This window comes from Lagopus leucura, unplaced genomic scaffold, assembly GCF_019238085.1.
Source record: "Lagopus leucura isolate 7727_CA_CO unplaced genomic scaffold, USGS_WTPT01 Super-Scaffold_73, whole genome shotgun sequence".
NCBI classification, from domain to species: domain Eukaryota; kingdom Metazoa; phylum Chordata; class Aves; order Galliformes; family Phasianidae; genus Lagopus; species Lagopus leucura.
Window position 1 is genome coordinate 78,084,951 of NW_024962252.1, and position 26,950 is coordinate 78,111,900.

Consider the following 26,950-nt stretch of genomic DNA (forward strand, 5'->3'; position numbering starts at 1 on the left):
ACTTGCTGCATTTCTTTACTCATAGCTACATTTGGTTCTCATAATGACAAATAAAAATAGGGTATTGCTGCCCTTTTATACACTGTTTGACTCAAAATGCTAAGAGAACTAACAGCTTGCTTTTAGGGGCACAAGAAGTCAGCTAAAGTTTTCATGGTGTTAGCTGAGCTAGTATCCAGCTTCAAGTAAATCAGAAAATCCTTTGCTCCAGAACAAACGCCCATCATAGATGTGCTTTCAGACTGCAACAACTTCAACCACTGAAATAAGTAGCTTCACTTTACTGTGGACACATCCTACCACCTTCCATTTGTCAAAGCTTGTGTCCAACAAGGATACCTGCACTGTTCGATTGTTTATTGATCTATTTATTTTAAATCTGTTTCAGGGTGGGCTAGATTTCACATTACACCACTGATAGATTAGTACCAAAAGCTTTAGAGAGAAAATGCAGTGGGAGCAGATGACCAAGAACAGGAAGCTACACAAGAGAAACAGGACTTCTTTCTTTAAACAGGGCCTAGCTGCTAGATCAGCAGAGAATAAAGAGGAACAATGCCATGAAGTGTCAAGTTTACCATTTACAAGCACCTTAACTTGGACCTTAATCTGTTTCCCAACAGATGAGAAGTCAACTATTCCAAATCACAAGTTAACTGAGTAGACAAGCACTATTAAGTTTTTCCCTATTTTGTTTCCAAATGTGCTCAACTAACAAATTTTAAAACCACATCAAGACAAAGCACATCCTCTAGATTATGGAAGAGCAGAGGCTATGGACAATGAGAGAGAGAGCTACTGAACAAAATGCTCTAAGATTTTATCTGCCACTGTGTTTAGAAGAAAAAAGCAAAGCAATGTAGTATTCTCATGAAAATAGTTGGGTTTTTTTATTTTATTTTATACCTATGGATGGCTTGGTAATCAAAATGAATACATCTGGGTTTGAGGTATTAAATTTAGTAAATAAAAAAAACAACAACAAAAAAAATCACTTACTGGCAAATTCTCTAATTTACGTCAACTTCATCTCCAAATGAAACCACCCAGTAGTATTAACCTGTTAAATTATCAGCTGCTTCTGAACATTGAGAAGTTTGACATGGGGCCTGCTGCAGCCATCCACTGCTAGAATGAAGAACATTCAGTTTTATATCTTCAGATTTATCTACACATGGGAAAACACTGTTCTGGAGCAGTCTCCTTAAATACATACAACAGTGAGTTTTCCAGATGACTCTGATCACAAGTCTTGCTCAGCTAAGCTGTTTTCTGAGGTGTGAATTAAGACAGAATTCCCTCAAGATCAAGGAAAGCAGAATAGCAAAGCAGAGAGAAGTGCAGTAAAAAAGCTGGGACAGGTGACCTCAGGCAGAGGAAATACTGGAACAAAATAAGAAATGGACAGATTGTCTACTTGAAAAAAATAGAACAAACCTTAAATATGACAGTTTTAATTCACTTCCATTATTTCTCTACCAAGTATTGCAAAAGTAGCCCTTAGAATAGTCAATCTCATGATGCAACTGCCCCAGTAATTCAAAGCACAGAGAATATAAATACCAATTAGCTTTCTAACTACTTACTTTCTCACAAGATCTAAAAGAAACCACACTGACAAATGCATGTGATGAATTTACCTGCTGATGAGCAATTCCAATTCAAACTGCATCCTGAACCTTACATATCAGAGAGCTACTGCTAGCAGCACAATTAATGTTTTACATTAGTCTAAGCACAAGGCAAGAAGAGGTGATGTAAAGACAGTTTCCAAATGATTGCTAACTAAACTTGAAGATTTACTATAAAAAAAGATTTTCTGAAAAAATGAAGCATTTAAATGTAGACTACTTGTCAAATTTCAAATGTTACGCTCATTTATACTCTTGGAAATTGTGCCACTTGTTTTAGTGTTACTGCATTTATTAAAAAACAAAACAAAACCAAAAACACAACAACCACACACAAAACCACAAAAAACAAAAAAACACAGGGTTTTTGTTTGTTTGTTTTTGTTTTTTTTTACTGCAATCTTGGAGGGCTCATTCAGTTTTTGAGGTCAGTACAAGTCTCATTTACAGTGACACAGTTCTGAGCTTTTTCTGTCCAAGTTTTATTCACTCAATCTATTTTCAAATCTGTTGCACTCAAAAGTTTTTTGAAAACAATTATTTCAACTTGAATTATGTCCATTCTGATACATTCCCAGTTACCTCAGTGGAAAACTGAAATGTGCTGCCTAATTACGTGTTTGCTTCATCATTCTAATTGAACTAATTGATTTCAGCGTCCTTTAAACAAGATTCATAGTAGTGACATAAGTCACAAATGCATTTTCTATAGAGGAGGCAATAATATGATATTCCACTATGCAAAGTATAGTTTAAATATATAACTGAAATTTTTTTTACTCCATACCAATTTGTAGTGGTATTCAACTGTGTCTCCTACAGCATGTTTGATGTTACACTCTAAATGTGCTTAATTAGAAAGAAAAATAAATTTAACTGCTCAGTTTCAAAACTACATACAGATCTTGAACGAAGTGAACAGAAGTTTCCTATGTCTTTACCCACGGTAAATGATAGCAAATGACAAAATAAACCAAGGCTCATGAATTAAAAATAACTAAAAATCACCCATTTAAAAAGACGCTAATTAACCCTAGAGGGTACATGCAGGATTTGAACCGAGTCGAAACAATGTCCAGCTTAATGCTAAGAACTTATAAGATGAGCTATCAGGGCCTATTAGTGCATTGTAAGGGCTTAGATACTTGAAGAAGTGACCCTAAAATCTCTATTCTGACCCAACTTTCAGAAACGGGGCAGAAGATTGACCTTCACACAATATAATCAGCAAAAGATCTAAAAAATGTATCTCTCTGTTATGTGAAACCACAGTTTTATTTACTCAGGCATGCTCACTTACAAGTTAAGGTCCACTCAAGCATCATTTCAAGGTTAAAGGTTATAGTATAAAGCCATTATGTTTTCAAGCAGAGTACCACGCTACCATTTGTCTTGTAGTAATATCACAATCAGATGTTACCTTTTTAGCTTGGCCCAGCAGTGAGTTTAAGACCCCTGCATACACAATGCAAAATAGATTGGTACTTTCTGTAAAGTCACTCAAACTGCAGTTACTGAACTTCACATCAGTGTGCATTTTGTCTAAGCTATCTAGACACACAGAGGTAAAGGTTTACGATTTGTGATCTTCTACAGATGCATTTTTATGTAATTATTAGGTGGATTCAAAGTCAGTACAAAGTTCTTAAAATATGAAGAGAAAAAAAAGTCAATACTTCAGTTTTCAGTTTCAGTTTCACAATGGGGTCAGCATCTTTGTCTCAGAAAACTGAAAATAGTATGCCTAAAAGAAGATGTAACGAGGACAATAAGGATTTCTAAATTTCTCATTCAAAGATTTTAAAATTCTTTGCTACTGTTCACCAGTTCCTAGCATTCCCTGCATTCCCATTCTGAATTAAGGACATTCATTGATCAAAAGATTAGTACATATCAAAAGTATGTCTCTGTACAACAATCAAATCTCAGTTTGATCACGAGAGAAACAGGGTTTACTTGTCTTTACTCACAACAACAAACAAAAAAGACAAACTGATGATATTTATGCTAGATACAGTAAATCAGAGAAGTGCTGGCAACACTACTAAATGTGCTAACGAGTTGTTTTTTAGTATTTGTAATTCATGCCTCAGAGAAGTGGCATTTGCTACATACACACATTGGCTTTCTCAAGCACAATACACAACTTCCGCAAGCTTTGAAGTTAGCTACATCACAAGGAAAACCATAACACTTTAGAATTTAGTTCTTATAAGAATAAATAAAAATTTAGAAGAGTAACAAATTTATTTTTTTAAACCAATAAGCTTTTCATAACTCTTCACCAATGAGTAAAAAAAAACGTTGATGTTTCCTAAAACAGCCTTGATTTTATGTATTCTTTGAACTGATGCGGGAAGGTTCAGATCTACCTACAACTGCTACATTACTATATGCAATTTGGCTACCATGCACTAGCAATTTCTACCAAAATAAATGTATTTTAAATCATAATAGCATTATGTGTCATAGCACGATTCAGAGTGTGTTAGACATACACACGCAGAAAACCTTCAAAAAATATGATTTTTTTCTGGGTACATTTTCTGCAAAAGGCATTCCAACACTGTCTCAGCAAGTGCTACTTCAAGGCAAGAAGGATCCTTGCTTTTGTGATCTGAGGCCCGTGCATGCAATTCTAACATTACAAATTCATAAACAGAATTGCAATATACATTTCCACTAAAGTAATATCTAGGTTGCCAAAGAAAATACTTTACTGAGCCAAAACGCCAAAATTAGTTAGGAAATGCCACTATGATCTTAGCAAAGCTCTTGTACATGTAAGGCTTGTGAAGCAGTAAGTAATTAAATACCTTTACATACTACACTTCACAAAGGGCTGCTGCCTCCCTTCAGTTCACAGAACTAAAAGCCAGTGGTCATGTAAGAATAAAACAATCGATATTCACACTTCAGTTAAACATAGCCCTGCTACATTTTTTCAGAATTATCTATTGGAGTCAAATGTCTCCAGCATTTAGCTTGCAAGCTGCATGAAGACTAAATTCACTGCCTGCTTTCAGCACCTCACATGCTTTGAAAGATATTCAGCCAGCTACTTCTGACAGAACAATCCCCTCCATGTCACAGCCCTTGTTAACTGTGTCTTACAACCTGATGGTGTTATCCCAAAGGGAAGACAATTCAGAAAGAGACAGTTCTTTACACAAGGCCCTGAAGTACCTGAAGAAAGCGGAAAGATATGTACTAATTCTGTGCACCCAAAATATCTAGAACCTCAATTTTTTGAGTATTTTAATATATATATTTATACATATATGTATAATGTACATATATAATTTTTGCTTTAGCTGTTGAAATAATTTCAGATGTAACTAGCTTCTGCAGATCAGAACCTGAGCTTTCACAAAAACTGTGAGATATTAAGCCATCATCACAAAACATACAGTCTGAATACAGCAGCAGATATAAAGAACAAAAAATGTCTTTTACCTGCATAGTCACAGGAGGACAACATGGACAGATGCCTGGAAATGTAGTTCTATTGCTGGCCCTGTGGGAAGCATTTTTGGGGGGGAGGTGGGTGGGAAGCTTCCTAATGCTCTTTAGCCTGAGCCAGTGTAGCCTCCTCTCCACTTCTGATTTCTAGTCTTGGTTATTTTAATCACACAAACCTGACTGCATTCATTGTGAATTCATCTCCTGTTTAGCCAATTTGGTTCTCTCTTGGGGAAAAAAACCTCACCCAATACACCTTCATTCCCAATTCCTTTTCTTGCACAGCCTTTAATATTTTCTTAATTCTTCTCACCAACACACTCCTTGCTTTATCGTACAGTAGCTTAGGATGGAAGGTACCTTACAGATCATCTTGTTTCAACTTCCCTGCCATGGGTGGAGATGTCCATGCAGCACATTAATTTCAAATAATGCTGAAATCAGGGCTCCACAGTTGAATTATTTCAGACAAAGTATTTGAAACTAGCTTTTCTGGACAATTCAGAACAGCTTTCTCACTGCACTTAGTGGATGCCTCTCTGATCATCCGGTCATTATCTGCCACCATGTTTTAGATTGTTCGATATTTAACATGAAAGAAGTAATACATATAAAGCATTAACTGTATTACGTAGGTAATAGTGCTTTTGGAACATCAAGATCTTAACTTGTTCTGTGCTATTTAATATTCTAATTCCCAATTTAAAAAAAAAGGAAGAGTAAAGTTTCCTACTCATTTCTACATCGTTTCAATTATTATACTGCTTATTATTCAGCATTTAATGAAATGTTGAATAAACACTTAAAAGTTACAGTAAAACATTTAAAAGTTACAGTACTCTCATTTAATTCAGATTAAATTATTGGGCGCCCCCCCCCCCTTTTTTTTTTTAAACCAATTTTCAGGAGAAAACAGTGTTTCTTGTTCATTTGACAAGCCCTGCAGAAGACAATTAGATTCTTTGTGTTACCAAGGCAAGTCAAATTTCACTTGTACTAAAAACAATTGAAAAAATATGACAGTAATTCAAAAGCTGACAATGCTTTCAAACATTTGAGAAGAGATAGCATGCTGCAGCTGTAGTTTCATCCTCTTACAATATTTATGTCACCAGTAAGCTGCTATTTCAGGAAGGTCAAAGTAAACTGTGAGGTAAAATGTTCAAAATCTTACATTTAAAAAACCTGTTAAAATCTTGTTTTTCTGCTTTTATGTACATTGTATATAGAATTAAACATCATAACTATATGCATATTAATATGTAAAATTTCACACACATATAAGGCCAATTAGGTTGATGTAGTTAATTATTTCTAAGCAGTATAGGCATGTATTAGAACTGCTGAGTCACAGCCTGAACCACTGATTGATCACCTGAGGCAGGTTTTGGGTCAGCTATGGGAGCACAGGTGAAGGTAATTCAGCTGTGTGAAAAGAAGCCAGGCACCATCCCTCCTAGACACTATTTAAGGGCTCCACCACTAGGGAAGAACCTCTTCCTAGGGATCCCTCCTTTTTGGAGTTTTCCCACTGTGAGCTCAGATCTGCAGATATGGGTAAGCATTTCTTCCTTGATCATCTCTTTTCCACCACAATCATCTTTCCAACTATAATACACATAAAGTACCATCCTAACCACGCCACTCTCCCAACTGTACATTTGTTGACTATACAAGGCATATTTCTCATCTTTGTTTATGAGATAAATATTTTGCAACAAGAAAAATCTCTGTATGTAAATGTTTGGATTCATAAAGTGATCTTCAAGGATATAATAGGGCTCGTTACTTCCAGGAATCTGCATATTTCATTTCAACAGTACAGATTCAATAACTGGAGAAAGTCTGGAAACAGAGGAGAAGTTCAAAGGAACAAATACCAGTTATTGCACTTGGGTAAGAAATACCAGCTGCATAAGTACACAATTCTCTATTTACCAAACCACAAAGGGGTTCTTTTAATCCACGCAATTTACCAAAAATTAATTCTTCAGATTTCTGGGATAATGTCTGGTCCATGTCTTCCACACTATTGAAAATACTTTTTGGGGAAAAAAAAAAATTAATAGCATTCTATCTAACTGAATTAAGAATGAGTAAGAGTATTTACTCCATCAAGCTAAGTATGTGAGTAATAGTTATGCACTGGATCTTCAACTGGCCATTGCTACCTAGATTATTTTTCACCCTACTTTCCAGTCAGAACTGTCATCAGGTACAGTTTCAAATGAGTGTTTTGCAGCACAGTTTGCAAATTATGATTTTCAGAAGCTTTTTACTCAAAATAGTTTGAATAATAGTTTGAATGCAATCCTGTGAACTCATGCTGCATTAAGTTAAAAGGTTTTGAAAATCTTGCAGTGAAATAAGATACGTATTTCATGCATTTGAATATGATTTTTTTTAAGCGAAGAGCAGTGCAACTTTCAAAGTATTCTTTTAAAAGTACTTGAAACCAAACCAAAATAAGGTGCAAGGTCTTTATATCCCCTCAGCTACACTTGGATGGAGAGTACGAAGAACATGGACTGTCCTTGCTACTTCTACTCCATAGTGACAGATAAGCTCACATCAAAATACAGAAAAATATCCAATCAGAAATATAAGGAAGATACATCAGTAACTTTGTGTGGTAATAAACAGAATTTATCTACCCAAGCAGGTACTCCAACACAGCATTTCTGAACAGCTACACTAAAAGCATGCCTAGAACATGACAAGTAAAAGGAATTGTAGACAAACGGAATATTGCGAGAAATACTTAAGTTCCACCCAGACTGCAACACCCTACAGTAGGTCAAGCCACATGAAACTAGTTTGCAACTATTTAATGTTAAAATGTGAAATATTTTCAAGAGCAAACTCTCCAATACATTAAAAGAGTAAACTTAATTAACAACATCGTACATCTAAAAAGATGCTTACAATTGTTATCCTACCTTATCTCAGTTAAAGATTTGATTAAGGTGTCATTAACAAAAGCAAAAATATGAAATTAATTAAAACAATTCATACATTTCTCCCTCTACAAATCTAATTAACGATGTTACAACCTATCCAAGTTCCTTTAATTCCTTTAAACAGAAAGATCCAACTTGTCCAAATGGTAATTCATTTAGCATACATGGAATACTTCAAAATGCTTTGGATTTCAGAAGGTCAACATCAGTGAGTGAAGGCAAAGTATGCCAACAGTTCATATAAAGACTAAGACAACAGATCTGGTGCAGAATCCCACCTAGCTCAAAAGCAGGGCACCAAGGCAGAAAACATTGCTTCACAGTACAAAAAAAGCAACTGAAGTTACCCTAACACATCCATATATTTTTTATCAAAAGGCTATCATTGGAATAGCCTGAGCAGGTGAACCAGTTACTATGACAGCTTCAAACTGATCAAGGAAGAAACAGGGTACTGAGAAGAGCTCAGCAGGACTTCTCTTCCTGCTTCGCTACGCTGATGCCATCTTTATAAGCACAGGTAGTGTGAGATGATTTTGGAATATGCAGTAGAAGAAAATATTTTAAAGAAAATAGATCCCCAGTGGCAGTTCTTCAAGTTTGTCAGAAGAATAATCAGATTTTAATAAGTTGGAAAAAGAATTACAGGACTGAACTTAAAACAAATGACTGACATTCCAAAAGATAACAGTTTGATAAAAATAATTCTAGTAGCAAGAGTAATTTAAAAGGTACCTGCTTCTCCCCATAAACTTACTTTCAGCAGCATTCCATAAGCTTTATGCCAGTTATGTCAATGTGGCTGCTTGGGATGATGCTGTAACTTGAACCAGTGAAGTGAATGGAACAGGGAGTGGGGCGAGGAAACAGCCATTTTTTCTTAAGCTTGATCATGATATGTTTTATTTAAAGTGAAGCTGCATAGTGAATAGCAAATTGCAGGTATCACAAATACGATAGTTCATTCAAAATGATGCACTTCGTTGCTAACCAAACCTTTTTCCACTCAATTTATTTTTAGTTGAAAAATTTTTCAAGAGGGTGTAAGATTCTGACATGGTAAACAATATAAAACTGCCACGCAGACAGACTGAGAGAGTACTCAAAAGACAAAGAGTAGCAGGTTCTTGAGGTGAGTAAGGTAGGAAGCCTCAGTCAGTATGTTCTTCATGATAGAAAACAAGAAGTCTCCTCTAAAAAAAGAACAGAAATCCACACAGCAACATCTGAGAAAACATACTCTCTTTCTTGTTGAGCCTAAGAAATGCTACGCAAAATACAGGTGAAACTCTACTATGATAAAGGATGCCATCCTATGCTGCTCCCCAAGCATGGTAACTCAGTAGCTGCCACAAATTCTCCATGGAGGAGCACAGGTAACTTTGAGTCACTCTGTGAGAACTAAGACGACACAGGTAGGTCTCCAAAAACATTCTCATATACTACAACTGGGAAGAAAAAATAGCTTCTACTTATATAGTTATTTGGAGGAAGGAACACAGAAGGAAAAGATTACTATTTAAAAGCTGATATTCTTTTAAGTTGAATCCAAGTTACACATTTAGCATTTTTAAAATGAATACAATAAAAAAGTGAACTACAAAATTCATTTTCTTCAACATCTTTCCTCGAGACTTTTTCCAAAAAGAGTGGACTGAAAATTTAAGAAAAAGCCTTTTTCTTGTTACTTGCTAGCTTCCTAATTATTTTCTTGAAAAATACAATATAAAGGGACAAAAGTGTTCTTCAACTTAGCTAGCTCACTTATGGAAAAAAATTCACATTTAAAAAGCCAAATTCTTTCAACATAAAACATATTTTGAAACAAATTTCTAAAAGTAGCACTAGCGCAAACAAAAACAGTTCAGAAGATGGCAAGTAGATGTTTTGAAATAAAAGCTGTATCCAGACATATTTTACTCCAACCTGTAACATCTTTCAGAAAAAAAGAATTAACCTCAAAATTAGGGGGAAAAAAAAAAAGGATTATATAACATATATATTTTTCTGGATTTCAAATTGTCTACCTGTTCTTCCTACATGAACAGAAGCAACAGAACTCAAAACCGTTAAGCTTCCATCCAGCCAATATTGAAAGCTCAAGTCTTCAGGATCTAGTTGACCACAGAAACAGCAGCTTTGCAATGTGTCTGGAAAGCTCTGTAACTGTAGCACCCTCTGCTGTTTTTCAGTTCCAAAACATGTGATTGTACACTACTAAGTAGAAAATGAGTATGTATTGAGCATGTTTCTTGCAAATGGTTATACCGTCAACCAACATTAGGTGTAGTTTACAAGACACTATTTTATTACTACATATAGCATATGTGCAATTTGTACTACATGAACACTAGAATACCTTGCTCCTATTTCTGTGTTAACATTCTGAAAAGCAGAGTTTTAAGAAAGCAGTGAAATAAAATGTGTTTTGGGAATACTACCAGATGAAAATCCCAAAGCACAGTTTATGTCATTGCTTAAAATTCTGCCTTACAGACATTGCATCTTGCTTAGACTTGTTGCAATTAGTAAATATCTATCTATCGTATTTTGGCCCTTGATCATTTAACTGAAATTAATGCGCAATTTGAAGGGATAGGACTAAACAATATACATAATTTGAAGGGAAATGATTATACAAACTCTTCAGTCACAACAGCTTTCTCCTGTTACTAAAACAGTCAGTGGAAGGAGATCATTTATGTAAGTTCATTCTTGAATTTCTCCTGTTTTTGGGAAGTCTTTCACAGAAGAGATTTTCCCCTGAAAGGATGAATGTGGCACGTGGCTCCCAGAGCCAGCTGATGCTACCCACAGTGCCACCACTCAGCCTTCTGCCTGGGATCCATCAGTTCTTTTAAAAGGATTGTCTTATGACTAGAGATGGCCACAGGATGTACCATCTTTCAACAGATGGCATGCTGTTGTCTAAAAGGAGCACACCAATCCTTTCGTCTATCTCAGCACTGTTTTTTTTCCCCTGCTTCCTGTTTATGCACAGGATTAAAGCTGAATGGAATGCATTTAGCATTGCATCCTATCTGTGTGGAGAAGCTGTTTAGAGTTTTCACATGCAAACTGCTCTCTCACAGCAGATGAACATGACAGATACCAAAAAAAATTTTACTTTCCCAGAAAAAAAGAAAGTAAAATTGCAGTGTCGATTTTCACTCATGACAATGATCCTACAATGAAAATGGACCTTTAGTAATGCTTCTTTAAAAACAAACAAAAAACAAACAAACAAAAAAAAAAAAAAAAAAAAACAAAAACAAAAAAAACGTGAATACCAAATCCAAACAAGACTTTGTGCAATTTCTGGTGTCAACACTTGGGAGACCAGCAATACGCCATTTACAGCTACTGCACTTGGCACCATCTTTTCCCTGAAGTCTTACTGGTGTAGGGCTGCACTTCAGGAAGCAGTCACAAGTATTCCTCAAAAGCTGCTTTCTGAAATTTTATATAATGCTGCCAGCTAGTGGCACATCTTATACTGAGTTTGTGCGTACTGGGAGCGTGGAGAAAATGGTGTTAACTGGAATCTGCTCTACCACTCTTCTTTTGGCAGTGTATGGTGACATGGCCACGAGCAGAAAGATCAAAGTGAAACAAAAAGACTACAGAAATGCTCCCCCACAAAAGTTTTTTTTTTTTTTTTTTAAATGCAAAATACTTAAAAATATTATTAGAAACACCAATCAAAGAAAACAAGTGTTATTTGAAAGGATTCAAATGATGTAATATGCAAAATATTTCAGTTTTTACAACACCTTACTTGTTTAACAGACAATTATTTCATGTTCAGTAGTCTGTAGCAAAATATTAACCTTCCTGATTCAGCATGGTAGTCAAAACATGCAGAACACTAAAATAATTAAATATTTTCTGATTATTTCAGCCCAAATCATTTAAGTTTAGTGCCCTGTAAATAAGTCATGACTATGCAGCGCGTCCTGAAAAGAACATTAAATTCTATAGTTATTTATAGATTTATTATTTATATCCTCATGGAGCACAATGCTGTTGATGGGACCGTTCAGTAACGGATAGCTCCACTAATACTGAATATTAGAAGAAATAACCTAATACTGTTAAATGCTAAAAAAAATACTTGTGAAATCTTTTTTAGGGCAGACTATCACCTGATAAAGTTGTTATTGTTGTAAATAACATCATATCACTTGTTAAAAAAAAAAATCAAGTCCCAGCGTTCAAAATATAAGAACTGTAGTTACTCTACAAAAAAAAAAAAAAAAAAAAAAAAGTGAAAGGAGGCAGGATTATCATCTTCCATTTCCACAGTGGATTATCACTAAAAGAAGCAAGAAATACACAGAGGCCAAAGAAAAAGTCATTTCAGATCAATGAATATGTGCACTCACATCATCCTATCAGCAGTGATCCAAATAGAGCAGCTCAGTAGCACACAGTTGGGGAAACTTTATTACGGTGATGCAATACATAGCAGTTCTGGCTTGAACAGTGGGCACCTTTATTCCATAAGGACAGTAGCAAGGAAATACGATTATTACTACTATGCTTTATTGCAGCCTTCCATTACCTGAGGAGAGCTTATAAACAGAGGAGGGAGACCAACTTCTTACGTTGTCTTACAGAGATAGAAGAAGGGAAAATGGCTTTAATCTAAAGGAGTGGAGACTCAGGTTAGATATTAGGCAGAAATTATTTATTCAGAGTGTGACAAGGCTCTGAGGTTGCCTGGAGAAGGTGTGGATGCCCTATACCTGAAGGCATTTCAGGCCAGGTCAAATGGGACCCTGGGAAGCCTGATTTAGTGGGCAGCTACTCTGCCCACAGCAAGGGGTTGAAATCAGACAAGCTTTAAAGGACCCTTCCAAGCCAAGCCATTCTGTGATTACACTTCAAGCCACTACCGTAAAGCTGTCAGAAAAATAACTAATTTACAGTTACCTTGATACAGTGTAATGTAGAGTGCTTAGTAAAATGGGCATAAATATGCACATCAATAGAGAGAGATAAAGACATTTAAAAACAAGGAAGCAAATTGGAAAATTGCTTAGCAAACACTGTATAATGGCACAGCATGAACCTTCAAGGCAGTACTGAAGCCAAAGGGACAAATGTGAATCTTCATATATACAGAGAAACAGTAAGAACCACAAAAGCCATATTACTTCTAAGTTAGCACTGGCATTGTGCCTATTAGAGTGGTGAGTCTTGTTCTGCTATCTGTAATCAATAGGAAAGTGGCTGAAATACTGAAAAGGTTAATAAAAGAGTCAACAGCACATTTAACAATAGAAAAGCATATAAAACTTTAGAAGAGTAATTTATTTGTGTGTTAGCAAGGAAATTTGTATAGATCAATCACAATCTAAGTGTTTACACAAAGAACAAAGATAAAGCAGCTAACAATACTTAAAGGTACAGTGCCTTGTTCCTCTCTTTCCCCTTATTAGGTAAAACTTATGAATAAAAAAAGTAAGTGGTTACAAAAGTTCCCTTAGTTCCCTATTTGAGGAATCTACAGCATCAAATCCCTTTAAATGCCTTCTCTTATATAACCAAAGCATTTTCTGCCAGATCCTAAATATCTTAAATCTAAATATTTTCTTTATCTAGATCATGATGCCTACATCTCTACCTGACATCAGCAATAATTACGAATGTGTTTTTTTTCCCCCTCAGACTTACTCATTTGGATATTTATATAGTCCTTAGATATAATTTTCATTCTGAAATCATAAAAAATTTCCCTTCTTGACAAACTGAAACCCTAATGTATTTTGTGGCAGGCCTGTGCCAGTATTCTCAATATTAATAACCAAATGAAATGTAGCAAATTTAAAAAGGAGAGCAGAGGGCTTATGATTTTTTTTCCATTTGAAAACAAGTTTATTTTACTTTTTTTTTTTTTTTGGTCTAATGAAAAGCCCCTGTTTGTTGAAACAGCTCTGGAATACAAAGATGGGAGTTCTGAGATGCAATAAAATCTGCTCCAATATATGATTATCTTATAGCTTTGATAATGAAGAAAAGATACATGCACATTTGCTGAATATTTCACAGACTTACAGAGGCTCCCTAGCTCTGTTCTTTAAGTTTCCTTCTTTGAGAGCAACCCCTCCTGAGAAATTAGGCAAAAAAGCCTTATCAAAAAAGAAATATTTATATATCTGTAAATGTAAATTAAATAATGGTAATTATTACATTAAAAACATGTATAATTATTTTTTATTTGGCTTCTTAGAGTCTGCTAAAATTTTATAATTGAGTCCATTAACAGCATGTAACATTTTATTAATGAGTATAGAGAAGCAGAGCCAGACTGGGTCAGACACTGAAGGTCCACTTAATGCTTATCTTGTTTAAGATTAATGCGGCCAGCAGCTCATGCTTAGACAAGAGTTCAAGACCAGGACAAAGATATCATCCTGCTGCCCCATTAATTGTTCTACCATCTAGCAATTCCTGAATCATAACCGATACTTTCATATTTAATAGCTACAGTGAATTTTTCTTCCATAATTTTTTTCCTCTGTCTTTAGAGCCCACTGGATGTTCTACAAGCCAAAACATCCCATGGAGAGGAATTTCACAACTCGACTGAGTGCTTTCTTTTGTTTTTCTCTGGTATAAGCATCCCTTCTGCAGGACAGAAGTATCATTACGTTTCCCCTGTTTTTACACTGTTGCTCAGATATCGAGAGATGGCCACGAGCCAAGACAAATCAATGGACTAAACTCAAATTTTGTCCAACCCAGTTCAATTTTTCTGACACAGAACACAAAGATGAACTTGCATTGGGACATTTCAAGGATGTACACCCAAACAACATAAACCACATAAACCAAACTACATAAACCACTGCAATATGAAGTGCTATGGTAGTTAAATCAGCATATCTGATCACACTAGCAGGGTTTCTCAGATAAACGAAATGCAATTTCAATTCTAGCGACACAGTACTGTATCTAAATAAACAACGGACTTACAGACATTTCCTGTGTTGTCAAAGCTTGTAAGAACATCTTTAACGTTTAGGAGTCCATTGTGCAACCTAGAAGAAAACAAACAGCAAATTCACCAACATACAAACAACAACAAAAAAAACCCACTTCAAAAAAGAGGTTCACTGCACATGGTGTCCATTTCTCACCCACTTCTTTTCACAGATACTACTTTACCAACTAGAGGCAAAACTGGGAGACAATCAGTGGTCTTCAAAGATTTACCACTGAAATTCATGAATCAAGAAACCGTTCCTCAGAAACTAATAGTTTATCTTTTTTTCTTTTTCTTTTCCAAAAGGAATAAGTTTCAGCCTAGTGGAAACCACATATAGGAAAGGAAGAATTTTAGTACAGCAATTTCTTCAAAGAGAAAAAAAAGAGTATTTTTAAACAGCGGTAAACAAACTCCTATTTTTCTCCACACACACACACAAAAAAAATAAAATAAAAAAAAAATCAAGAACATTTAAATAACATCAACAATTAAACTGATTCTGTTCAGTGAACTGCATTCTCTTTGGTTTTATATTTGTATAATTCAAGTAAAATGAACATTCAAAACTGGGGATAATTAATTAGATTTCATATAAGCTTCAAATTTTAGAGAACAGTGAGGAAATCAGTGGCAACCTGCAGAAGGAAACCACATCAAATTTGAGCATGAATTTGCTTAAGAATCTTCCTGTGTTACAGATGTCAAACTAACTAGACTCCCAAAACATGAACTATATGTGCATATATTTGTTAACTACTCCAAGCTAATTTAGGCCCGAAAGAAAAAAAGCTAGGAAATCTTTCACTCTAGAATAATTACATCACACAGGTCTTCCACAAATGCATACAAAAGTTCTAAAACTAATTTGGCAAGGTAGCAAAATGCAAAAACGCAGTCTTTTAAAGTTTCTAATACAGCTTCCAGGGGTGTTCATGATCATACTAATTTTGAACAATTAACAGAATAAAAAAGCTTCAGCGTTTACAAAATTGGTGCTCATTCTCTCAGCTTATTTTTTTTTCTTGATAGAACACTGCTGTAAAGATAGGAGAAAAATTTTTTCCCAGATTTGAAACTGTGTATTTTTAGTTCCAAAAGATATTTGTAGCATAACATTTGTAATTAAACATTAATTTCTGAGAAGTACCAAATGCCAAATGGACTAATTCTTAAAGAAAAAAAAAGGGTAACAGAAACTGAAATAAGGTCACAGATGATGGGGACAAGAAAACGTATGAAAGACATTAAAAGCATCCTTCAACTGAACATCAAAACTTTCCTTCTAGCTACATTAACAAAAACAAATTCCTTGGTTGCATTTGAGGGTGGAAGCCTACAAGTATCTTGATGGAACTCCTGCACTAGCAATTTACTTTCTCTTCTTCCTTCTTTAACAAGTTTGGTTTCAGTCAGACTGGGCAACTGATCCAACAGAGTTAATCCAAACGAAGTCACAGAAAAATGATCAGGATTGATAGTTCTGCTGGCTCCTTAGCATCCCAACTGTATAACCATGTGTGTTTGTGACAATCTCAGGGTCTCCCAGATGGTTGTGAATGTCTGTTCTCTGAACACCGGTAAGACTACAGGGAAAAGATGCAGAAATAAAAACAAAACAAGAAAACTTATCTTTGCTCAGTTTAATCCTCAAATAAGAAACTGTTTTTTTTCTGATTCCTATGCATTCATAGTCCACAAATAAAAGAGATTTATCATTAAAAACAAAACAAAACAAAACAAAAAAAACCCTCCAAGATCAGCAAACAGAGGAAAGGATGAACAATTTAGCACTGTAGTACTAATATTTTTAACAGGACACTATGAAGAAAGAAAAATAGATGTGGAATGTCCTGGGCTAAAAAACAATACAATTTATACCTCCAGGGTCAAAAGACAAAAAGCAAAATGGAAAACTGATACAATAATAGCACTGTCCTTAAGTTACCACCAAACCAAATTTCAGGCTGTTTCTAAAATAATAATTTTAAACTGGAGATGAAATTACATCTGCTTTACAAGTAAGGTAAGATTCCATGATGGATGTCTGCCCACTTCTGTTGTTTCCAAGGTTATCCCGAATTTTTGAAGATATTCTATTAAAATATATGTAATTTTTTTTTTTTTAATTAAGAAATGAGTTTCATCTACAGTTACTCTTTTTATATAGCTTTTGTTAAGGATCAGTTTTTCCTCTGATGACAGTTTTCTATGATTTAAATCAATACACACCCAAATTTCAAACATATTCTAGCATTTCATACTCAATACCCAAAAGGTTGTGACATTCAAGTACAAACACAACACACCCTAAATTTTGCTGTCTTAGCCAGTGGTGGCATTTTGCATTGAATACAGAGTCTCTTTCTCTCAATTGCTTTCTGGGTACCTTTTTCTTGCTTTTACAAATACCATTCATGGCAAGCACATATGTGACCCATAATTAAACGATGAGAAAGATACAGCTTTGCAATAAAGGACATCCTCCTCCTTCTCTATTCCAGTTCACACTCATCCTGAAATTGGTCAGGGTTTAACATCTGCTTCCTTTAGTCTGATCAGCTCATGAAACCTTCACTGAACAAAAGCAAAGAGCAAACTCAACCACCTAGAATGAGAGGAGTAGCCATTATCTCAAGAGTCACCCAGATAGCAAAGCCATTCTTATTCTGGAAATGACATCTCAGATTTTACACATATTGCCATTACGGACAAATGTAAAGCTACTCCAAGTCAGTAACAAGTCCATCACAAATGGAACTCGTAGACTAAAAGTTCCATTTATCTGTAAACACAGATATTCCCTAAACCTGAAGCCTGCCATCAATATCACACTACTCAGTGCCATTCCTAAAACACACCGTCTCTAACTTGAGATCCACAGCTCTACACTGCTCTACCCCAGCAGTTCTGTAAGTGTTGCTCCTTCTCGGCCTCAGTCCATCAGCTGATCTTCCATTACCTAGCTCAGGAAAAAAAAACAAACGTGATGCAGTACACATCACACCTTGTTTCTATAAATGCTTTTTATATTAGCAGCTTCCAACAGTATTTTGAAGAAGCTGCCCATGAGGCATTTGTGAAAAATCACATACACTATATTCTGAAAGTCAAGAAATCACAGGAGTTGGTAGCTAAATCTCAATCCCAAATGAATTCTCACAAATCTCAGTCTCCCATGAATTCTCACAGGCATCCCAAGTACAGAAAACCATTAATATTGAGTATATGAGTACTGGAATACACTACAGATGTTGCCCAGTGCAAGCAAAAATAGTTCAAAGCTACGATTGCTGAGATCAACATAGAAAGTACTTCATATGAGCATTAGTAAGCAACATGCACGAAGGATTTCAGCTCAGCATGGTTAACCTAATCTATAGCATTCTTACTACAAGTCTTCAAGGTGCAGCATGCAAAAATTTCTATGGCTGAGGCAATAAGTTACAGGAGGCAAAATTAAGAACAATAGATCAATTTAATTAATATCTCTCCTGATACAAAGCAAAAATCCTTACTTTCAACTGTGAACAATGAACTTTGGATGTATAAAGTCATATAGGGAAAGGGACATAAGTATTAAAATATAATAATATTTCTTCCTCTTCAGTTCAGGAAGAGTTGTAGGCAGTAAACTGAAGATAATAATTCAGCAGCTCCCCTATTAAGGCATGCTTTCCATCAATCATGAAACTAAACTAAGTTCCATTCCTTGCTTTATGTTACTCTTCAACAGAATGAGGAAAGCAATACCATACTTAAAGAAAACGACAAAAATTAAGTTAAGCTATATGTATATAGTGCTTTGGAGCAGGTAGGAGAAACAACACATCAAAAAGTGTTATTAACCTAGATACAAAAGAAAGCTAAGTGTTTGAGGAAAATGCAAGACAGAATAAGAGTAAGACAGCTGCTGCTAAGGGGACTTTAAAACAAAGACTGCAGGGTGTCACCATCAGTTGTCACAACAGTCCAATGAGAACCTCAGAATTATCTATAAGCTTTGTTATCTGATCACAGAATCACAAGGTTGGAAAGGACCTACAATATCATCCAGTCCATCCGTCCTCCCATCATCATTACTACCACAGCTAGAGAACCATATCTCACAGCACCTCATCCAGATAGATTAGATGCTTTTTCTGGGACAGAATACAGGAAAACAAGACAAACTTCTCTTTCACTTCAGTTTAAGATCTCAGCTTAATACAGTAAGAAATCAAAACAACAGCTTTTTTTAATCTACAAATTCTTTTTATAGGCTCTCTTGGACAATATGATGCAAACATTTTAGTTCAGTGCTGCCAAATAACTTCTTAGCTTTTTCCTCAATTCCTTCCTCCTGAGCCTAATATTTATGCTTCCAAATTCATATGCTGTCTCTTAGCATGCAATAATTTGAATAAGCAAGATTGTTACATCTTCACAAACTAGCCACAATACATAGGCAATATTCCTTCACATCTGCTTTCTTTCAATTCATGTCTAGACCTAAAAAAATAAATAAAAAAATCCCCTAACCATTAGAATTTCAAAATGCTATTAGCAGAAATACCCTACAGGAATATCCAGTGGAATTCAATCCTAAACCATATTCTAACATTTCACCTGCCATGAACAAATAACAAGTCTCTCATTTCTAAACCAAAAGTCTAGAATAATCTCATAATTTCCTCCATATTTTTGCTATACTCAGAATAAAGGCACGACACTTTGCAAAGAACACTTTATACTCTCTATAAAGATTTAAACATACCTGTAAGCTGCTGGCATTTTACTTTTCAGTTCAGCATTTCAGTATTTGAAACACCAAATTACTGATCAGTGGAAGATACTTTACCACAAAAATAACTTGCTTTCCCCTCTAACTGCTTAAAATGAGCCTACAGTTTTAAACTAAATCTATATCCTGAAAACGTAATGACATTGATGACTCATTTTTTAAGCTTCAATTAAAAAAAGAAACAAAATAATTTTCATGTTTAAAAGACAAGCAGCATTGCCACAGGGAGATACTACACCGTTATGATCTCTGATGACTTCCAGAGGCCTCCACAGCTCTGTGATTCTGTGCAATTCCATGCATGTAGCCACCCAACGCGTAACATTAAGACAAGGATGTAGTGTGTAGATGCAACAAAGATATTACCGATCCAAACAAGTCTCACTTACTCAGCAGAGGTTCTGAATCACAGGACAGGACATTTTTTTTAGTAGTGAAAAATAGCGTCAAAATGAAAAGTGCTCCTCAGATACTCCTTTCGTATCCCAAAACTATTGTGAAGTATTTTAGTACTAAGGTTTAGGTATTCTTAAAAAACCACTTCCCACCAGATGCCGTAAATCTACATTTCATTAAACAACAATCTCCAGTATGCTTAACAGGCCATTTGGATTTTTTTTTTTTTTTTTTTAAAGTGCAATTTGCCTTACATGAGGTTCTCCTGGCTTCCTGTTTTGAAAGATTTCTTACGAAAAAATGATTCTAAAATATATGACTGACAGAAAAGCATTGCATAGGCTTTTCCCCCCCCCGAAATGGAAACCCAGCCTGAATTTGGCTAGAAAAATGGCAGCTAATAAAAACAAGTTGCTTTGAGAAAATCAGAAAGTCACGTACACAACTGGTAGCACCTATTGAAGCTTTTATTTGCCTAACCAACTGGTCCCCTGGTCCCTGTAGAACAGTAATTCCAGCTAGGTCATAGCATGTCTGAATACACAATTTGATCTGTTTTGATAGCCCTTGAACTGATATAGGTTGACCTTTAGACTTTTTGCCAAAAGCCACTATCAACCTTATGAACTTTCTAAAGTATCTAGTCTTGTCAAGATATTAGTTGACAACACTTCCAACATACAACATAAGCAATGAGCTATCCCAAATAGATGTTAATACATAAAGAAAACATATGGATGAAAATTCAAAAGCACTTTTTGTCAGAGAAAGATGTTGCTATGAAAAGTCCCTCCTACTAGAGCACACAGTTCTAATTTACCTGGAAGATGTTCTTATTGCTAGCAATATGTTAATAACGTGTTGCTGTATCTAGTTCAAACTGTTTCTATTAATGAAAATGATAAATAACATTTTGCCAACAGGAGGAGAAAAATGAAAGAAAGACTTAAGTTTCTAAGACATGCTCAGTTCTCAAAAAAAAATCAAGAAAGCTAACTCCAAGACCTATCTTCTAGACACACAAGTTTCAGCAAGGAGAACTGTTAATGTGCTGTGTCTGCTGAGTTGCTAAGTTTACCACCCTAAAATACCGCTTCTGCAAAAGTAGGAAAGAAAATTTGACACAGACACAATAAACTGGATTTTAGTGCAGCTATTTATACTTTGACAAAGCACACAGCGAAGGAGAAAAAGGAGAAATTCTTCACCGACCTTCGATACTTTGAAATAATAAATATATGCTGTCTATTGTTACTGGTTCAACAAAGAAATGCAAAAGTACATAATTTCTGATCATTGTTCTTAAATGATCACCCTGATTACCATTTACAGCAATCATCAAGCATTCTCTAGGAAAATAAATAAATAAATAAATAAATAAAGAGGGGAAAAAAGAAATCCTCACCAGGAGACAGTTTTCCATCACTTTCAATACATATTTTTTGTATTGAAATGGGAGCTTGCTCCAGCACAGAAACTATTTGTGAAACTATTTAGAAACTATTTTGTATTGGCAAAACTCACGAAAGATAAAAATAAAATGCCTGTGCTCAGTAATGTAGTATACCATGATGGACAATGATTAAGCCACACATTAAGAAATATGACCATGATCTAATAATTCGAGCTGTGTCCCACTATCAACGAAGTTACCCTTAGCCAAAAATAAATAAATAAATAAATGACATGGTGTAACACGATGGAAAGTACAGCAATGACAGCAGAGTAGCAAAGTCCTAAACTTCAGCAAGCAAGGACCTGTTCAAATGCAACAGCTATAGGCACACAAACAAAAGAATCTGCTTACCTTTGGAAGGCCTCAGGTACACAAGAATCTCCACTGAGATACCTCTGCCTCCACTGCCAATCCTTAAACAAGGTCTGAGATGTGGTGGATCCTGGCTCCACCCCTTCCAGCACTCAGGTGCATAACATGCACCTGAGCTCCTTTGGGTTGGCCCTGTCTTCCCACCAGGTGTTCAATCACTGCTTCAAGCTGTGACTTAGCATTTCCACTACACACGGGAAGTGATGGAAACAGAAGAGCTCAAACACCACACGACATCGAGATCAGCCCAGCATCTGCTTCGCTTTCGCAGTGCCAGTACAGCTGAACTTTAACTTGTGTCATACCTTAAAATTCTTCTAAATAGTCAATCAAGTAAGTGACACCAAGTACTGCAAATCACAGTAGTCAACTAAGGAGGCTGAATGAAGAAGTAAAAGACAACAGTCTAAAGGACTTGCTCAGCCAAAATTCTATCGAATATTTCCTACTGTCAGTGTGTTTCTGAAGACATACAACCAGGGAGCACAGACACTGCATAAAGAGATTAGGTAGACTGTGAAAACCTGGCAGAATCCCTTGCATTATTCAACAGCTCACTGGAAAAGCCCATATGCAAAATCATCCATACTTCCATCATAGTTAGGCAGAATTTTCAAATTGAAAGGTTATCTTCTGACAACCTTTACTTTCTGTAAGCTTAAGCATGAAAAAAAAAAAAAAAAAGCAATGTTAAAGCTTTGTAAAGCCTTAAATAATTTCATACATGTCTTTACACTATGCTGCAGATTTAAGACAATCCGCATACAGTTGCTTTGTGTGTTTTGAATGTTTTTGTTTATAACTTTGTAAAAATGTCAGAGTTAAGGGTGGTCATTTGTTTTTGTTAGATCTTAGTTTCTAAGACTGACTTTTACTGATGGTCCTACTTAAACAAGAAGCGTATTACAAAATTTCCATGAGTCAGACTCTCCAGATTTTACATTTTGCACAGAACACGAAGTCCAACACACTCAGCAGGCTTAATGAGAGGCTGTAGAACAAGTTTTGATTCAGAGATGCTTAAGTTACTGTTGCAGTGATACCTGTTGAGGCAAAACCAAGTTACAGGTATGCATAAAACCGCGAAAAAGCAAGAAAGAAAAAACACAGTAATGAATGGACAGAGCTATAAAGTTTTCTGTTTTGTTACTGAGAATTTACTAACAATTCTTTCAGATTGTATTCTTTATCTTTTGTTTTATCTACTCTGATATAAAACCTATTCTTCCATTAGAAATTAACCCTTCCCGTACGAAGAGGAATTCTTATATTCTCTTGTTTTACCAGTTGGTTTCCAAACTATCATTGAGTTTCACAGGAATCTAGAAAATTCAATAAAATACAGATCACTAATAAAAAGCCTTCAGAATTTGATGAATAATATCACGTCACCAAAAATTTTGATTAAAATTATAAATAATAAATAAATTTCTTCAGTTTTTACCTCCTTTTTAACATCACGAGAATGCCAAAACAGAAAGCCACTGTAAGTACTTAACAAATGCTTGTCTTTGCATTCTGTTATAAGTACAATCATCAGTATATATATCAAACTCAGGCACTTAACTGAGAGGTACTGAAAAGAAAATCTAAGCAAACACCACCACCACAGACAACCTGCTTTCTGTAATGAACAACTACAGATAACATCTAACAATTTATTTGTAAACTACGTCCTATTTTTACAGAACCCTTCAAGAATGAGAATAAATTTTATACTCTGTGCAATATCTTAGGAAGTACTTAAATGATGATTACCTTATGGACACACTATACTCAGGATAAAAGATGCTTTTATACTGAACCCAGATCCCAGTTTCCTCTTCAGTATTCTGGCCATCTACTGAAAAGAGATTGAACGACGTGAATCTTCTCACAGACACTTGTTGGAGATGCACATCTTTCAAGTGCTTTTTCTTCAGAACCTTTGAAATGAAGAATAAATTAAACATTAAGAAAAAAACTTTTCAAGAAAAGAACAAATACAGGCTTCTTTAACTATAAGACAAGAATGGCATCAACCATAACAGCTATGTTGCTAGCTAATAGCTATGAATAACTAGTCCAAGCATGTCAAGCCTGAGAAAAATATTCACTATAGGAGTCAAGAGAATGGATTACAAATGTATTATGTCTCAAGAACTCTAAAGCAAATGTATTGTGTTCCCAAATAAAGTTGCTTTTTAAACTCTGCCTCCAGCAAACCCATGCCAGAATTAGATAGGCAGATTGAGTTCTCTCCTGCTCTTGAATCACCACAACAGAAGTCTGACAGACCAAGCAGGGCTTTCACCATGCAATTTCAGTCCCACTCACTGTCCCTGTGAATGAAATGAGAAAGCATAGACGTCTTCCATGGAATTTAAATGACAGCTCCAAACCATGATCCTCATGTGCCCTAGTGCTATGTTTTTGCCAGGTAAACCACTTACTACGTCGGAAGTCTGCTATGACACTTTTGCACAGCTGCTGACAAATTTGCCACCTGTAACAGTCTCCAGACTTTGAGATACTACAACTAGAAATCCCATATCATTGGCCAACCTTTCCACAACCCTCAAATACATTGACAGCACCAAATCCAGCACTAAGAAGCCAAAGAATTCAAAGCAATAGCATAGGCAGAGAACGTGGCCACTTACATTTTTTGTAGTAGCTACAAGAATTAAAATATTTGCTTAGGAAAGGGACAATGCGAGCCCACTGTCCTGCACAGCATGCTGCACTCAACCCTGCTTTCCAGGAGTGTGTTACCAACTCCTCCATATGGGAAAGCCTGTGCCCAGCTTGTTCAAGCTGTACCACCATGACAAAGGCAACTAGCATTTTCATGCCACACATAAAAGGTAATTCTTCAGGTCAGCGATGTGGAAGGAGAAGAGAAGTCCTGGATGTAAGTTCTTTCTTTTAACAATGGACAAAAAAATGTAAATAATCACCACAACAGTTTTCAAATCAAGGTGCATAAGCACTCCACAATGATGAAAAAATGGAGCAGAAAATAAACTCATCACTAGAGATGAATAGAGCTGCATGAGATAGCTCTATTGAGTAGGAGCACACTGCAATTTTCATGTTTTTGCCAACTAGAGCTAAATCTGAAGTCAAACAAGAAGCAGCTCTCCAGAAATGGAAGCTTTGCATACTGAATGCGTACAAGAAAATAACGGGTCAGTGATTTTTGCTGCACCCAACCTTTGTCGACCGTGCTTTAACTGGAAATGCACTCAGATCCAGCAGCCTTACAATTTGGTGCCATGACCTATTATTTTGTAGAATACTTGGAAGTACTACATACAGGAGCAGAACAATTGTATTTGCTATGCTGTTAGTTTCTAATAGCAGGTCTGATGCATCAGGCTTATTGCTTTTGGATCTTTTTTTCATCAGCAGGGCTCAGCATATGAAAGGCACAGGCATTCTTATCAAAATATTAAAAATGGCTGTGTGCTGTCCACGCCATTTCTTCTACTCATGTTATACATGAGAAAAATACAAACACAAAGAAAATCACAAAACTATCAAAAAGGGAGAACTGAATTAAAAGACAACCAGAATATAATATAATAGCAGTATATCTTGAAATGAAACACCTTGACAACTAAAGAAATCCACCAAGACCTAATTTTTAGAAAAGAATGCTGTTTGGAGGCTTTCTTAAAGCAAAAGCAAGACATTACTAACTAACAGGAAAAAAAAAAAAATCCAGCAGTGACATTTTTCTGTTTTGTTGTTGTTGCTGCTGTTGTTTTCTACAGAGATATCTTCTACCTACTCTGTAAAATATATTCTCTAGATTAGTAGAAAATCTAATGAGTATTTGAGCACTCAAAAGAACATTTTTCTCTCAGCCTCAAACTAGAATTATGAGGTCCAATATTAGAAAATTATAACAGCAGGTCAAATCTTTTAAAAACCTAAATATAACTGAGAAAGCAGAGCACAAGGGAAGAATATGCTGCATTATTTATATTTAACTCTGCATTTTCACATTAGGATCAAAGTATTTTTTCTTAGTCAGCTCTTAAAAGCATCACAATTTTTGTTACAGTCTACAAAAACAGCCTGCTGTTCTGCATAATCCACCACCACCACCAAAAAAAAAAAGAAAAACCAAAAAACCAAACAACAGAATGTGACAAATCTACTTAAACTTCTATTTCAAAAACTTTGAAAAATGGTCCTCCGTAATTTCATGGTGCCCTTTCAGTGAACTTGAATCTTCCAAATTTCCTGAATGCTGCCATTCTAAATGGGTATCTGCCAGGGACCTATAAAACCAGCAGGATGGATGTATCTCCAGGTTTTTGCAATGTATGTGGGCTTCAGCTCAGCACTAGTCCTGAAGATGCAGGGTGCATCTGTACCAACATCCCCACTGCGGAAGGACAACTCAGTCACTGCAGAGAAACGTAACTTAGAGGCAGGGATGAGCTCAAATACCATCTGCAAGCTTCAGACTCAAAAGAAATCAAACCCAATAACCCCGCAGATTTGTTCAAGTAATCCACTGCTGCTTGCTTCATTGTAAGAGCTCTGGTCTACTTGCTTGTTTTGAACCTACATAGTCCAGTGGACATACAGTACTTCCAAAAGACAATAAACAAATAAATAAATAAATAAAAGCGAGAGCTATCTGCTAACAGCCTGCTGGACAACACTCTCAGACATATGATCTGATTTTTGGGTGGTCCTGTGTGGAAACAGGAGATGGACTTGATCCTTATCAGTCCTTTCCAATTGGGAGTATTCTATGATTTTATGTAACATCCAGAGGAGGGCCACAAAAATGATTCAAGGGATGGAACACCTCTCTACAAGGACAGGCTGAGAGAGCTGGGGCTGATCAGCCTGGAGAAGTGAAGGCTCCAGGGAGATTCACGAGTGGCATTTCAGTAT

The 26,950-nt window shown here is 35.7% G+C and overlaps 1 protein-coding gene across 1 annotated transcript in view; it reads right to left on the reverse strand.

Annotated features, from left to right (window-relative positions):
- CAMKMT (calmodulin-lysine N-methyltransferase) overlaps positions 1 to 26,950 on the reverse strand; it is a 194,315-nt gene that overhangs the window by 166,310 nt on the left and 1,055 nt on the right. The window contains exons 2-3 of the mRNA XM_042887140.1: positions 23,810 to 23,976; positions 15,035 to 15,099 (exon numbers count right to left, since the gene is read on the reverse strand). Of these exons, the coding sequence (XP_042743074.1) occupies positions 15,035 to 15,099; positions 23,810 to 23,976 (232 nt within the window). The remainder of the gene's footprint in view (positions 1 to 15,034; positions 15,100 to 23,809; positions 23,977 to 26,950) is intronic.